The sequence below is a fragment of the Oncorhynchus clarkii genome, chromosome 19 (genome assembly GCF_045791955.1).
Source record: "Oncorhynchus clarkii lewisi isolate Uvic-CL-2024 chromosome 19, UVic_Ocla_1.0, whole genome shotgun sequence".
Taxonomy (NCBI): domain Eukaryota; kingdom Metazoa; phylum Chordata; class Actinopteri; order Salmoniformes; family Salmonidae; genus Oncorhynchus; species Oncorhynchus clarkii.
Window position 1 is genome coordinate 51,393,891 of NC_092165.1, and position 16,568 is coordinate 51,410,458.

Sequence of the window (16,568 nt, forward strand, 5' to 3'; positions counted from 1 at the left end):
TCTCTCAAGACCATTAACCTGAGACTTAATGCATATTAAGTAGCATACACGTTGGTTTTGCGTCTTTGACATCAGTCAAATCTCTGCATATCAAACCAGGTGAAAAGATTGCATTTGCTACTTAATGAACTTTAACCTGTGTGGGAGGTGCTTTGCCTTCGACGTTTCGAAGGAACGGATATCGCCAGTCCTTGTATTCACATTATGTATGAGTGTTAAATGAGTCCTGTTCTGCTACTTCAGAATTTAGTGCCTTTTTTGGACAGTAGACTGTTCTGTAATGAATATGTAGAAAACTATGCCTTTGTTACATTTTCTCATTTGTTTACTGTACCTACTAGAGAATAAAGAATGTGTGGTTTTGTTGAGCAACTGAAATCTAACTGCATGATTTCACAAAATGTGTATCAACTGGTTCAAATCTTGAACTGCAGATTTAACTCGAATTGCAATCGATGCATGGCTTCCGGAAGATTACGCAGCGTTCTCCATAAAATAACTGCAGACGATTTAAATCAATTCATTTTTTTATTCTTTCCTTTACAGGGAGATTATTGTCCAGGCGATAAAAAAGTCATGATTATTCTTTGGATTTCAGCATAGAATTACACAGAACAATTAAATTAAATCAAAACCCAAACTTGCGCTCAGATTGTTAAGTCTTAATATGCAAATATATACATAATCAAGCCTACACGCATTCGCTCACAGGAATACACTTCATGACAACACAATCAGACAAATGATTGATTATAATAATAACTCAAGACTCCAGGACGAGGCACAAACCAGAGTTGGTCTCAAGTGAGTCCTATTCTCTGTGCACTATATGGGGAGTAGGGTGCCATTTAATGACAAAAACCGGTATACAAATGGTCTGAAGATCGGGCCCAATTCCATTTCTGTCCCTTCCTCCAGCTCAAACCCCTTTAGTATTGGACAGAAATGGAACGTGGCTCCTGAGTTGGGCGTAAAGATTCTTTACTCTAGTTGACGTCTGTGTTGGGGACAAAGATTCTCTGCTCTAGTTGACGTCTGTGTTGGGGATAAAGATTCTCTGCTCTAGTTGATATCTGTGTTAGTTTCCTCTACTAACGTGAACTCCCATGGTCCCATGTGGCAGTGGGTCTGATGTAGTGTGAAGAAAGTCTTATAATATACAGGTTTCTCTATGGAGGGAGTTTAAGGGCTTGCAGTTATTGAGTCTCGCATTGCCAGACTGTGTTTAATAACTAAAAGCCTCTGAGGGGGACAGACTGGTAGACTGAAGGCCACATAAAGGCAGGTGTCATATTGCTCTGAGCTCTGGGCCAGGGTTGCCAAAGATATACAGGAAATGCATGTAAACAAATGTATACTCTTGAAATATTATTTCCCCCATAACGGTTTGTTGTGTCCTTGGGCCTTTAAAAATATATGCTCATAGTAGCACTTGACAACAAAAAAACATGCCTTCTGTGGAATGATGAAAGGGTAACTGTATAGACAAATCCTTAATCAGGTATAGACAGTCTAAGGGTCAGGGGTGTATTCATTAGTTGCAGACCGTAGAAAAAGTGGTTTTCCATTTACTCCACACAAGAGTTTCTATTGGATCAATTCAGGTAGGCCCCTTCCTGCTTTGTTTCGTTTGCTTCTGGTTCCTAGCGAATACACCCCTGATGTGGTTCTGAGCGCAAACAGTCACAACCATATAAAGTCCATGATGAAATTGAAATGAAAGCCAGAGGATGCATGTATGACAAATGACTTCCTCCCGTTACACAGCATTCAGTTATGTATGCACTACTGTAAGTCGCACTGGATAAGAGTGTGTGCTAAACGACAAAATAATATTTACAGAAATGAGGAAACATTGCCTTTAAAAGGTGCACAGCCGACAGTGTGACCAGATTGAATCCCGGCCTCACTGCACCTATTTTGAGTCAGAAGCGAAGAGTCCATCGGCAATGTGAAAAAACCCATAAAAGTGACTTCATAATGAAATGTGTTTGAATCAGCTACTTCCTGATGTGAGAGACAGAAACAGAGGCACGGAAATAAATAGATGAGCCTGAAGTGATCTCAAAACACTCTTCTCTGTGCAGAGAGGTGAGAAGACGAAGGCCAAATCCATCCGATACACCACCTGTTCTCTCTTCATTACAATACTGCGCGTTCACACACATACTCAGTTCCCCTCCTATTACCACAAGTATAAACACGACGACAAACTTAAAAAACGCTAGCAATAGCTATAGAAAGAGCAATGTAAAGTGACCAACTTGGGGACAGTACATGACAATAAATAAGCACTTGCTACGTTCCATTTCTCTATCAATTGGCCAGTCATCAGCCCATAGACAACTCCTCCTTACTTTCTCCCATCTCAAGTGGTGTATAGAAGGCTAAAAAGCAAGACTAGAATGTCAATGATCGAATCCATTTACAGTTATATAACAGTGGCTATAGCAGCACCATTTCTCATAAAATCACTTGTGCAAGCAACAATTTGTTTCAGTACAATTTAGAAGGCTTTATCTATTTCACATGATAAAGGCATATGTACAACCATTTAAATACAGTATGTCACAAGTGAGTACACCCCTCACATTTTTGTAAATATTTGAGTATATCTTTTCATGTGACAACACTGAAGAAATGACACTGCTACAATGTAAAGTAGTGAGTGTACAGCTTGTATAACAGTGTACATTTGCTGTCCCCTCTAATTTTCACTTAGGGGTGTACTCACTTTTGTTGCCAGCGGTTTAGACATGAATGACTGTGTGTTGAGTTATTTTGATGGGACAGCAAATTTACACTGTTATACAAGCTGTACACTCACTACTTTACATTGTAGCAAAGTGTCATTTCTTCAGTGTTGTCACATGAAAAGATATACTCAAATATTTACAAAAATGTGAGGGGTGTACTCACTTGTGATATACTGTATATATAACATTGCAAATTTAGGCTTCTCTTAAATCAGAGGATAAAGAGTCAAAAGAAATGTGATAGCGTTGGGGTGAAGGGGTTTAGCTTTCAGATCCTTCATGTGACTGCTGGATGGACTAATGTTAAAACCCACTCTGCATCTCGTTACAGTTTGTACCTCCGCTCACGAGGTGAGAATACAGTTTACATTTCTATTCAATGGAATTTCAAAAAGAGGCAATCTGCAGTTGTTACATCCAATTTTGGATGTTTAAATTAATGATATACACCCACTGATTAATTTGAGAGCTGGTTACATTTCTCCAGTCCCATTCCTATTTACCAAAACTGTGGCGGGGACACCACTTTGTTATTGTTTGAACTGCAGATTGCCCCTTTAAGTATTAACTTCAAATGTCTAATAAAAACGAGATTCACTACATTTTGATAGAACTTCAGGGATCAATTAACATTTTAAATAATATTCCATAGTTTCAAAGGAAATAACTTGTAAAACACTGCTCCCACAACCTTCTTTCATCTCCCAAAGCCATGGACTCAGTATGTAAATGATAGACCCTATTACAGATCTGTATCTTCACACAAATGGTGAATGTATGCATAGAGATCTTTATCCCCCAAACACAAATCAATGACCAGCATAAATCATACCAGATCCAACATCCACACGTTACATAAAACTACACAAAGTTACATGCAGACCATACATCACACTGCTACTTCCTCAAACAGTTCTAGAACCAAAGACAACCATTCTGCTAACACACATCACCACAGTCAGTCACCAAACTAACCTCCAACGTGCAAAATCTCCCAGTGAGCACTTGATGTTAAAAGGACATTGAGAAAAGCAATTTCAACCAATTTTGCTCCCTGGGCTTCTCATAGTGGAACCATCCTTCAACTTACAATTTAAAACCAACGGCTATTACTTTCGCACAAACCACGTCGTCATAACGACGGTGCTTTATCTTTCAGATCAGCCGGAAACATGCACACACACAGATGTGCATATACACACACGCACAGGGATAATTGTTCTCCCAGCCTATACTGTAAATTGCCATGGTTAAATTCAGCTTCAAGGGCCAAAACACAGGCAGGCACACACATCTTCTCACAGGTACGTCCATGTCCACTCTGCAGTCCCTGAGATCACCTCACACATACACAAGGTATTCTCGTCAAAGCTCAACAGAGGGAGAAACTTGAATAAAACCACTAAGAAATATAACAAAGAAAAATAAACCCATGAAGGCACATTCTGGAAGAATTGATCATTTCAGATGAATGACTTTACACAGGGGATACAGTAACTGTTAAAATGTCAGTCCACAAAAAGGACTGATAATATCATTTAATTAAAAGGGACAGTTCCATTCAAAAATAGGGGGGGGGGGGGGTAAATGGACAGTTCCATTGAAAAAAGAGGGGCGTTGCAGGTCAGGGTCCGGTGGAATAGTAGTCTCATTCTTTCAGAAGGATTCTCTGTGACCAGAGTTTGATGACATCAGAGAGCGTGATGTCAGTACTTCAGAACCTGAACCTTGGCCCGAGGAGAAACAGTTCCTGTGGGCCACTTCATACAGACAGCAACACTGTAGACTACTTCAGGTGCTGTGGAACCACTCAGGGCCTGTGCCCAATCCATGCCACCAGTGCTGTGTCCAGATGGGGAGACAGCAGGGGCTTGTTGGGTAAAGGTCTTCCCTATTGAAATGAACCCAGACAGATCTAACACAGAGCACTAAGGTACTGCTCCATAGCTATGGGTGGGCATAGGACAGGGACCATTAGATGCAGTTGTATTGCATAGTTAGGGGGAGATTGAGAGAGAGGGTGCTAAGCGAGACGGAGGCTTAGAAACAGGATGTGTGGGTTTTCTAGTTTTCTAGGATGTGTAGAATAATGGTCTCTCCCAGCCAAGCCTGTTTCTCTCCAGTTCAGCTGCTCCAGGACTTGCGGTTCTCCCCTCTCCTGATAGTGGACTCTCCCCGCAGAACGGGCTGGTAGAATTCGCCGCTGCGCCGGTTCTCCGGGTTCCGTTTGGTGGAATGCTCCCGTCGGAGAACCCGGTCGGGACGCACCAGGACACCGTAACCAGGGTTACAGCGGAAGTAGTGGCGCCCGCCTACGGAACCGTCGTTCTTACCTGTACAGAGAGAGAGAATAAGAGAAATGGGTGAGGGGTAGACAAGGAAGAGAGTTGGTTTAGTACTTTGAAATTCCTAAACTAAGCATTGCCTGCTCTGATGATTCTCATGTACATGTGGACAAGGCCCTCTAGAGCTGTTATTTTCAGGCTATTTGCTTAGAGTTACATTTCTTCTGGTGTCATTATGTTGAGTCATGCGATTCTGTCTGAACAGTAAACACACAAACACACCTGAGGGCGAGTCAAGCTCCACCCCGACCCACACGCCCTCGGCGAACTCAGTGTTGCCCACGTAGCGCACTGTCCCGTCCTTATTGGCTCCCACCGTCACGCACACACCCTCTCTCAGCCAATCAGGTAGCACGTAGTCGCAGCCGCCATCCTCGTCGTCCAGGACGATTTCCAGTCTCTCTAGACTCCCTTGTCTTCCTCCTCCTCTCGCCTCCACTTCCTCCCCCAGGATGCGCTGCTGGAACGACTTCAGGTCCGACGTCGACACCCTCTGTACGGAGAAGGGCTTGTTGCCTGTGGTGACGCTGTAGCCGGGACCTGTGGTGGCCATTTTGTTGTCGTACTGAGGAGAGGCAGCAGTAACACCGTTTCGTTCAGCTCGCTGCTGCTGCTGGGTTCTGGGTAACGTAGTTTCAGGAGCATCAATCCCCTTTAGTCCCACCCCTGCATCTAGGAGGGTGAGGGAGGAGGAGGGGCGGAGGGGGGTGGCAGGGTGGTCACCAGCGGCGCTGGCTGAAGCCTCGGTCAGGGTTGCCGTGGAAACACTAGTGGAGAAGTAGCCGCTGGAGGCCTCGCTGATGGGGCTGAGGGGATAGTCATGCTGGGAGGACGGAACAGGAAGAGGGGCTTCGGTGGACTCTGACCACCTGTCATTGGTCAAGGCCGGGATAAAGGCGGTCCTCCCTACCTTAGCAACCTACGGGGAGGAATCATGGCAATGGCAATCACACCACAACAGGAATTTAAGAACTCCAACAAACTTAAGACTGACTGGAGCAAACCAAGACATCATGATGCCAACACAATTTTCAATATCATAATGATCATCACCATCTTCATCATGATCCTCAGATCCCCTAGCTTACTACCAACCATAGCTTCATATTACAGTCAATACACTGTCTTAGCCTGGAGAGTTGTTGAAAACGAACTGATTTCAACTAATCAACTACAACTAGACTTATCTGTAACAAACTACAACTCCCAGTGACCACAAGAAGTTGAAAAGACGTCCTTTTAAACATTTTTAACATCTTGTGCTCATAGGGAATGTTGGTTGAACAAGGGGGAGCAGGCAAGAGGAGAGTTGAAAAGAGATGACAGACTGACAGATGATTCTTACCGATTCTGTCCGGATCCTGCTGTCTTCAGGCCCCGTCGTCTGCATGATGATACGAGGCATGTGCTGCCAGGAAGAGAGAGAAACACAATTATTGTTCAAATGATTGAAGGTTCAATTATTAATTGAAATACATCAGTATTGTCTCACATTGTCCATAATTTTACGAGTTAATGTAAAAATTCAAAAGCTCAGTTGATTATATTCAGCTCTTGACAAAAATGGTATTAATCCCTAAAAATAATGGCTAAATCCATAGTGGAATTATCTGTCTTGAAAGAATGACGAACAGATGGTGGTATTACTAAAGATATATTGTCTTTATGGAAATTAAATAACAAGCTTGGTATATCCTACATCCAGTGTTCAGCGACTTTTGACTTCATTATATATGGACATAACCAACTCAGTGGCATGTGGTTTGAGTGTCTGCCCTGAGATTGGAAGGTTGGGAGCTCAATCCCCGGCCGAGTCAAACCAAAAGCTGGCGCACAGCATTAATGAGATAGATTGGGGGAAAGGCCTGTCAGTTTTTTGTTCTTCCTTTACCTTATGGCTTGGCCACATTGGTTAGCGTTTGCCGGCCGAGAGCACTCAGCACCTCTGAAAAGAGTGCCGGCCCTTAATTAGAAAATATGTGTGCAAATCGATTCTACATGTAGAAACACACAAAAATGTCCACCGGCTGGTTTGGCTGGGCGATATGGCCTAAAGTATTCAGACCCCTTCCCCTTTTCCACATTTTGTTACTGTAATGGGAATTTTAATGTTTGTGCTTTTCTTATAACCAATTTCTGTGTTCATGCAAGTGGCTGACTGAACAAATCCTCACTATCAGTAGCTGCAATTTGGCAGTAAGCCCAGACCTTGTTTTGAGAACGAACGAAGGATGTCTCAGTTTCAAGTTCTCAGCTTAGAGAGAAGAAGCCTCTTGAGGTATTGGTCGAAAAACTGTGTGAACCTCAACACCCCTTCTAACCGGCTGAAATAACGGCAAAAATGGCATTCAGTATGGTCCTTCACCACTTCTACCGTGAGACCAGAGTCCGAGCCAGCAACCTGTAATTTATTTAGGCTTATCCAATATTGTTTATTTGGGGTATCAGGTTGATTGTGGAGGTCTGAACACTGCAAAATGTATAGTATTTTAGACTAAGAATGCACTGAAATACCAATCTTTCATTATCACAAGTAAGGAGAAAAGTTAGGGTCTTAAATTAAAGTGATAGCACCAACGTGAAGCAGGGTACGAATTGTGAGAGTAATGTGTTATATTGATTACTTTATTTTGTGGTGCCTAAAAATGTTCATCTGTGATCTACGAAATGCTCTTAATCTATGAGCCGGAGATCGATTGCTCTGGTCTCCACCCATATTCCTGGGGAAAATCGCGGTCTTTTCTCATTACACTAAACGTTGAATTGAGAATACAACACCGTATCACACTCGTGATTATTTCTCCCCTGTTTTCAGGTACTTTATTGATGATAAAAATAGTAATTTAAATGTTATAACTCGCTAACATGTAAAGAGTGTTTAAGGTGTGTCTTAGTAACGTCTTGAGGAAGTTAGAGTTAAGTTTGAAGAGAGTAATATTAGCCCTGCTCGGTTGAAGTGAAGAATAGCATCGTACTGAGAGTAGCTGCCATTTTATGTCGATTGTGAATGAACATGTACGTTGTTAATAAGATATTTTGCTGTGTTAGTTGTATAATGGGTTTTCTGTTGTTTTGTAATGTGTTACTTTTGTGAAATGATTACACTAAAAGTTGAATTGAGAATACAACACCGTATCATACTCGTGATTATTTCTCCCCTGTTTTCAGGGGCGTAACACTGTAAGGCGATCTGCGCCTCATGTTGTTTCCTCCTCACTAACAGTAGCTGCAATTTGGCAGTACGCCCAGACCTTGTTTTGAGAACGAACTACAGATATGTCTCAGTTTCAAGGTCTCAGCTTAGAGAGAAGAAGCCTCGTGAGATATTGGTCTGTCACATGTTATGAACCAGTATTGGTCGGTCACATTAATGAAACAAAACGGTAATGATGAATTAATTATGCTAAATCCTGCAAATATAACTTGTCTGTGTATAGCCGTACATAACAGCTGCTGGGACTGCCCCAGCAGAGCTCCTGACTGACGTGTACTATGGTGCTTTGTTGTGGTCGGAAGCTCTCCAGCACGCTGACAAACAATGATTCATTTAAAATCAACTTTGAGTGACCTTGTTTAACAATTTCCACAACATTACTTTACAGCCTTCTTCTAAAATGTATTAAATAGTTTCCCCCCCTGATCAATCTACACACACTACCCCATAATGACAAAGTGAAAACAGTTCAGAAATGTTTGTTAATGTATATAAAAAAAACAGAAATACCTTATTTACATATGTATTCAGACCCTTTGCTATGAGACTCGAAATTGAGCTCAGCTGCATCCTATTTCCATGGATTATCCTTGAGATGTTTCTGCAACTTGATTAAGTCAACCTGTGGTAAATTCAATTGATTGGACATGATTTCTGTCTATATAAGGTCCCACAGTTGACAGTGCATGTCAGAGCAAAAACCAAGTCATGAGGCCAAAGGAATTGTCCATAGAGCTCTGAGACAGGATTATGTCGAGGCACAGATCTAGGGAAGGGTACCAAAACATTTCTGCAGCATTGAAGGTCCCCAAGAACAGTAGCCTCCATCATTCTTAAATGGAAGAAGTTAGGAACCATCAATACTTTTTCTTGAGCTGACTGCCGGCCAAACTGAGCAATCAGGAAGAAAGGCCTTGGTCAGGGAGGGGCCCAAGAACCCGATGGTCACTCTGACAGAGCTCTACAGTTCCTCTGTGGAGATGGGAGACCCTTCCAGAAGGACAACCATCTCTGTAGCACTCCACCAATCAGGCATTTATGGTAGAGTGGCCAGACTGAAGCCACTCCTCAGTAAAAGGCACATGACAGCCCGCTTGGAGTTTGACAAAAGGCACCTAAAGACGCTCAGACCATGAGAAACAAGATTCTCTGGTCTGATGAAACCAAGATTTAACTTTTTGGCCTAAATGCCAAGTGTCACGTCTGGAGGAAACCTGGCACCATCCCTACGGTGAAGCATAGTGGTGGCAGCATCATGCTGTGGGGATGTTTTTCAGCGGCAGGGACTGGGAGAGTAGTTAGGGTCGAGGCAAACATAAACAGAGCAAAGTACAGAGAGATCCTTGATGAAAACGTGCTCCAGAGCGCTCAGGACTTCAGACTGGGATGAAGGTTCACCTTATAACAGGACAACGACCCTAAGCACACAGCCAAGACAACGCAGGACTGGCTTCAGGACATATCTCTGAATGTCCTTGAGTGGCCCAGCCAGAGCCCGGACTTGAACCTGATCAAACATCTCTGGAGAGACCTGAAAATAGCTGTACAGCAACACTCCCAATCCAACCTGAGAGAACTTGAGAGGATCTGGAGAGACGAATGGTGTGCCAAGCTTGTAGCGTCATACCCAAGGCTAGAGGCTGTATTCGCTGCCAATGGTGCTTCAACAAAGTACTGAGTAAAGGGCCTGAATACTTAAGTAAATGTGATACGTTTTTTCTTGTTAAGAAATGTGCAAAAATGTCTTAAAACCTGTTTTGCTTTGTCATTACGGGGTATTTTGTGTAGATTGATGAGGGAAAAGAAAGAAAGTCAAAGGGTCTGAATACTTTCCGAAAGGCACTGTACCTCACCCCCTCGGGCCTTATTGCTTAATAATAGCACTAAACCGCCCTAGACCGCTCTATCCCCAGTCTGTCTTCTGAGACAAGTGTGTTTCATCTGGCAGCTGAGTAACAGTCACTGGTCTAGATGGGACTTCCTCTGAATGCCCTAAATACCATCTCCACTTTCCTCTGCTTAAATGCAGATGATGATGGGTCTCATTGTGATAGCAGCACTTGGTAAAAAGCCTGATAGACAAAATAAAATGGAAATACAGGCTACACTGAAAAAAAGGCATGGATTACAGCAATGGTTTGAGGCAGAGGATGGGGAGACAGTGAACTATAGTGGATTATAGACTCACATCGACCATCCAGTTTCTCTGGGCTCCCAGTTACTGACTGGTGTTGTGGCTAGAAACAGGGTTTGGTTTATTTGGTGTATCACAAGAAAATGGGAAAGGATTCAATGGGGTTACAAGATAAAAAAAAAGGGAAGGACTTATTTTAACCAAGGTCAAAAGGTCACTGGGGTATGTGCATCCTACCTGTAAAGAGTGGGGTGAGGGGCGTAGGGGCTCCTTCTTGTCCTCGCGGGCAGGGAACAGGGACTTGAGCAGCTTGGGCATCTGCGGCACCAGGGCTTTGACTGAAAGATAAGAGGCAGCAAGCCCTGAACGACCTGAGGGGAGAACCGGTGAGGGAGGAGGAGGAACGGGAGGAGGAAGAAAAGATGAGGAGCAGCGGGAATAAAAGATGGAGAGGAGGAAAAGAGGATGGTGAGGAGGATTGGAAGGTAGGGGAAGTGTGAGAGATTAAGACCGGAAGTTGAAAAGCAAGCCCAGGAAATTACATTGAAAAAAGACACACAATGAAGAAAATGGCTGGACCAGGTCAGTGAGACAAGACAAAGAATTGATTAAAATAACTGAAAATAATCAAATAAATATGATTTTAGCATATGATAACATATTATAATCTCTGGATTATAATCATAAAAGACTGCCAATTAATCTGAATGATTAACTGTCATTGGTCACACATTCATTACAATGACATCATTACTGAGAATGTGAAATCAAAGACAGAAAAAACAGACAATATGACTACTGTATGTAACACACTTAAAACAGTTGAAACACGAGACAACACTAGTAGACAGGACCGACAGAACCACACAAAAGGTCTACTGCACAGAAAAAATAGATGACAGGAGGAGAGAGAGGGGAGAGAGAGGAGACTGAGGTAGAGTCAACCAGTCAGCAAGGCCAGGTTAGTAGAGCAGTCTAGGGGGAGAAAGGTAGAGAGGACAATGGGGCAGAGGGAGGGGAGATGAGATGGGGAGTCAGGCTCTTACCTTGCTCTGGGTCCTGGTTCTGGTTCTGTGGGGGAGTAGTAGGGGGAGAGGAGGAGGGGCGAGGCAGGGTGTGGCTAAACTGGGGCGAGGTCATGAAGATGTCCTGCTGGCTCTCCCAGCGAGTCTGGAGCAGAGAAGACAGAACAGCAGAGGGGGGTTAAAGATGTGAGGATTGATCTGTGTACTTTGGCACGTGGGGTTGTTCAGTTTGAGTATCAACAGTGGCACAGCTTCAACAGGGTTGTACACACCTTGTTGTCGTCCAGATTGCAGTCAGAGGACAGGTCCTGTCTGCTGCCAGAGAGCTGAAGACGAAAAGGAGAGAGAAAGAGAGAGGGAGGAAAAATACTAATGTCATGACCTCAGTGGCTTAAAACTATTCAATAAATCAATAGCACCCAGTAATACCCCCAACAGAAGATGTGCCATTTACCCTGTGGACACTGGGGGAGCTGAGACTGCGTCTGTTACCCTTCCCTTTGCCTGCCAGGTGCTCCTTCACCGCCACTTCCTGCGCACACACACACGAAATAAGTAACAGTACCATTAATAACAATGTGTGCTAAGCATGTGAACAGCGTTTCCTGGTGACCCAAAGGGGTTCACGTTTTGTTTGTTGCCCTAGTATTACACAGCTTTTTCCAATAACCAACTCATCATCAGCCTTTGATTAGTTTAATCAGCTGTGTAGTCTTGGGACAAAATACTAAATGTGCACACCGTGGCCCGAGTTTGGGAAACACAGCTGTAGATCGCTATAGACAGCTGTCCTAGTGTGACTACCTGTCGTAGTCGGTCCAGAGTGAGGATGTTCTCCACAGCCAGGACACTGCGGAGGTATTTCTCTATGGCCGCCTCGTTGTCGGCCGACTTGGGGTTCTCAGCGCTGGCGGCTAGACGAGCCAACATCTCCCTGTCCTCTGAACCCTGGGCATCCTGAGAGAGAGAGGTAGTAGAGCTGACAAAAAGACAGACTCGATCTCAAATGATAAAAAATCTCTTCCCCTTCATGTGCACTGGTTGGAAAACACTACTTGACAGATGAAAACAATATGGTGGTGCCAAGGGTGTCATTAGGTTGGCATTTCACCTTCCTCATATCAGTGCAACGAAGGAGAGGACGTGAGGAGAGGACGTGAGGAGAGGAGAGACAGACAGTCCAGAGCTACAGCCGTTGTAGTAAACCTCTACCAAAAAGAACCAAAGTAATTGATGATAAATTAAGTCATTTCCCTCCTGTCACACCCTCACCCCGGGGATGTTGGAGACCACCTCGAAGGTGACCCCACAGCCGGGGATGGTGGAGCGCGTGGACATCCTCTTGAGGAGGTTCTGAGCGAAGCCCTGTCTGCCGGGGTTCAGGTTGACACAGATCCGTTTCCTCAGCACCAGCTGCATGTCTGCCGGATGGCTGAGCTGCACCACGCAGCGCACCGTCAGATAAACCCTCTGCTCCGGGCACGCTCCGCCGCGGCTCAGCTGGGGACACTGGTGCACTGTGGAGTCCCACGATGCCTCAGCTTTTACCTAGTGGAAGGGGTGGGGATACATGGTCGTGTTCATTAAGGACACAAAATTCCAGTAACTTTCCCAAAAATTCCCAAGTTTTCCAGAAATCCTAGTTAATGGATTTCAGATTTCCTTGCTGATTCCAGTAATGTTCCAATTTCTGGAAAATCTGGAAATATTGGGAAAGTTACCGGAATTTTGCCACCCTATCAGGGAGCATATGGTGAAATAAGGGGGGGGGGGATTAGGTGGACTTGCCCAATTAGAAACACTGGTTTTGGTTTTCTATTGCAAAGTGTTTTGCTAGGCCGTGCCCTGATGAAAAGGACCCCTGGAGCTCACCTCTTCATCATAATGTTTGACGATCTGCAGGTCGAAGAATTCTTCCTCGTCCTCTCCGCTCAGAGTGGCATCCCAACCCCCAGCCTCCGGGACCTCCAAAGCATCCTGGGAACTGAAGTCATCCGCTGGAGAGGAGAGAGAGAAGTAAGAGAAAAACACGAGTTAAGCGTGAAAGTGAGGAGTTGAATAATTGACTTGTCACCAAACCAGTCAGAGATACTATAACACTGAATAAAGAGAACTTACCACTGAGGTCCAGGAAAAGAACAGGGGTATGGGCCTCCATTCCAGGTAGGGGGACCCTAAAGGCACAAAAAATTTACACAATTGTCAGATTCACTTCCTGAACAATATTAACATTTATGATTTAAAAAAATGCTCATTTTACATTTAAGTTTAGACCCAACTCTCTCACCACTCTGCAGGAGCTCCAGGGATGCCGCTCCCAGCTGAAGGCACCATGACAGCGTTCCTCTCCTCGGTCAGTGTCAGGCGCCATTCCAACAGCTGGGCCTCCCTCTCTACGTCATCCTCTGTCTTCTCTGTAGAGGGAGTACAACAATTTCAAAATCTATCTCCCTCAATTCCACCCAGATGTGTGTGTGGAATGTGTGTGTGTGTGTGTGTGTGTGTGTGTGTGTGTGTGTGTGTGTGTGTGTGTTAGTTACCTGGCTTGCTGACCAGGGTCTGAAGGTGTTGGTCCAGGTACTCCTGTCTCTTGGTGAGAGCTGTCAGCCACTGACGACGCAGACGCTCCAGATCACGCTCCTATTGGACAGAACGCACACACCAATGACCAATCAGAGCGAGAACAACAGGATCAATCAACCGGAGCGAGTGCAGGAGGGAAACCGGTCAAAACAATCACACAAAAAAACAAGACAGACATGACCAATCCATCACAGAAACAGGCACATTCACTGTAGCATCCTCTTCAGTGGAGTCGTCTGATTTGATCAGATACAGTGGGGATATATGAAAGAGGTATTTCAGTCGAGACAAGACAGTGAAAAGTGTTTACCTGATAGCTGTCCATCTCATCCCCCTCCATCTGTGAGACAAACAAAATACACAATTGTATTAGTCCAGAACAGACATATCGTAAATGGCATTCACAGCCATTGCCATCTTCCTGCACAGTAATGCATAGTAATGCACAGTAATGCATAGTAACGCACAGTAATGCATAGTAACGCACAGTAATGCATAGTAATGCACAGTAATGCATAGTAATGCATAGTAATGCACAGTAATGCATAGTAATGCACAGTAATGCATAGTAATGCACAGTAATGCACAGAGCATTCAGGAAGTATTCAGACCCCTTCCTTTTTCCCACAACGTTACGTTACAGCCTTATTCGAAAATGGATTCAATTAAATTTTTCCTCATCAATCTACAACCTGACAGAGCTTGAGAGGATCTGCAGAGAAGAATGGGAGAAACTCCCCAAAGAATGGGAGAAACTCCCCAAATACATATATGTATATATGTGCCAAGCTTGAAGTGTCATACCCAAGAAGACTCAATGCTGTATTCGCTGCCAACGGTGATTCAACAAAGTACTGAGGAAAGGGTCTGAATACTTATGTGATATTTCATTTTTAAAACATTTGTTAAAATAAAAACCTACTTTTGTGTTGTCATTATGGAGTATTGTGTGTAGATTGGTTAAATTGTTTTTTTCCCTTCATCCATTTTAGAATTAGGCTGTAACGTAACAAAATGTGGAAAAGGTCCAGGGGTCTGAATACACTGTATCTGCATAGGTATGTGTCTGTGTGTGTTACCTGTACGGGTTCGTTGTTGGCCTTGGCCTGCCGTGTCTGTCTTATCTCCACACAGCCCACAGACACGGCCAGCAGCACCTCCGCTATCAGCGGCATCGTCCCACTGTCCTGCACAGACTTCACCTCCACCTGCAGACGTCTGGACTGGCCCTGAGGGGGAGGGAGGGGGTGAAGGAGAGGGAACAACAGATTAGACATGTCTTTGGGACTGGCCCTGAGGGGAGAAGGAGAGGGAACAACCAATTAGACATGTCTTTGGGACTGGCCCTGAGGGGAGAAGGAGAGGGAACAACCAATTAGACATGTCTTTGGGACTGGCCCTGAGGGGAGAAGGAGAGGGAACAACCAATTAGACATGTCTTTGGGACTGGCCCTGGGGGGGAGAAGGAGAGGGAACAACCGATTAGACATGTCTTTGGGACTGGCCCTGAGGGGGAGAAGGAGAGGGAACAACCGATTAGACATGTCTTTGGGACTGGCCCTGAGGGGGAGAGAGGGGGAACAACAGATTAGACATGTCTTTGGGACTAGCCCTGAGGGGGAGAAAGAGAGGGAACAACAGATTAGACATGTTTTTGGGACTGGCCCTGAGGGGAGAAGGAGAGGGAACAACCGATTAGACATGTCTTTGGGACTAGCCCTGAGGGGGAGAAAGAGAGGGAACAACAGATTAGACATGTTTTTGGGACTAGTTCTGAGGGGGAGGGAGAGGGAACAACAGATTAGACATGTCTTTGGGACTGGCCCTGAGGGGGAGAGAGGGGGAACAACAGATTAGACATGTCTTTGGGACTGGCCCTGAGGGGAGAAGGAGAGGGAACAACAGATTAGACATGTCTTTGGGACTGGCCCTGAGGGGGAGGGAGAGGGAACAACAGATTAGACATGTCTTTGGGACTGGCCCTGAGGGGGAGGGAGGGGGAACAACAGATTGGACATGTCTTTGGGACTGGCCCTGGGGGGGAGAAGGAGAGGGAACAACAGATTAGACATGTCTTTGGGACTGGCCCTGGGGGGGGAGAAGGAGAGGGAACAACCGATTAGACATGTCTTTGGGACTGGCCCTGAGGGGAGAAGGAGAGGGAACAACCGATTAGACATGTCTTTGGGACTGGCCCTGAGGGGGAGAAGGAGAGTGAACAACAGATTAGACATGTTTTTGGGACTAGTCCTGAGGGGGAGGGAGAGGGAACAACAGATTAGACATGTCTTTGGGACTGGCCCTGAGGGGGAGGGAGAGGGAACAACCGATTAGACATGTCTTTGGGACTGGCCCTGAGGGGGAGGGAGGGGGAACAACAGATTAGACATGTCTTTGGGACTGGCCCTGAGGGGGAGAGAGGGGGAACAACAGATTAGACATGTCTTTGGGACTGGCCCTGGGGGGGAGAAGGAGAGGGAACAACTGATTAGACATGTCTTTGGGACTGGC

General features: G+C 44.9%; 1 protein-coding gene across 2 annotated transcripts in view; it reads right to left on the reverse strand.

The window, feature by feature from the left end:
- Positions 1-514: 514 nt before the first annotated feature.
- The window catches only part of LOC139375358 (kinesin-like protein KIF13B), an 80,571-nt gene continuing 64,517 nt past the window's right edge, over positions 515-16,568 (reverse strand). The window contains exons 26-40 of one of the 2 annotated variants that reach the window (XM_071117061.1): positions 15,137-15,286; positions 14,368-14,397; positions 14,015-14,114; positions 13,762-13,888; positions 13,593-13,648; positions 13,347-13,471; positions 12,747-13,022; positions 12,279-12,431; positions 11,929-12,006; positions 11,747-11,800; positions 11,496-11,619; positions 10,687-10,820; positions 6,447-6,509; positions 5,324-6,020; positions 515-5,089 (exon numbers count right to left, since the gene is read on the reverse strand). In XM_071117061.1, coding sequence (XP_070973162.1) covers positions 4,881-5,089; positions 5,324-6,020; positions 6,447-6,509; positions 10,687-10,820; positions 11,496-11,619; positions 11,747-11,800; positions 11,929-12,006; positions 12,279-12,431; positions 12,747-13,022; positions 13,347-13,471; positions 13,593-13,648; positions 13,762-13,888; positions 14,015-14,114; positions 14,368-14,397; positions 15,137-15,286 — 2,376 coding nt within the window. In that variant the 3' untranslated portion in view covers positions 515-4,880. The remainder of the gene's footprint in view (positions 5,090-5,323; positions 6,021-6,446; positions 6,510-10,686; positions 10,821-11,495; positions 11,620-11,746; positions 11,801-11,928; positions 12,007-12,278; positions 12,432-12,746; positions 13,023-13,346; positions 13,472-13,592; positions 13,649-13,761; positions 13,889-14,014; positions 14,115-14,367; positions 14,398-15,136; positions 15,287-16,568) is intronic. The other variant, XM_071117062.1, reaches the window with a different exon arrangement.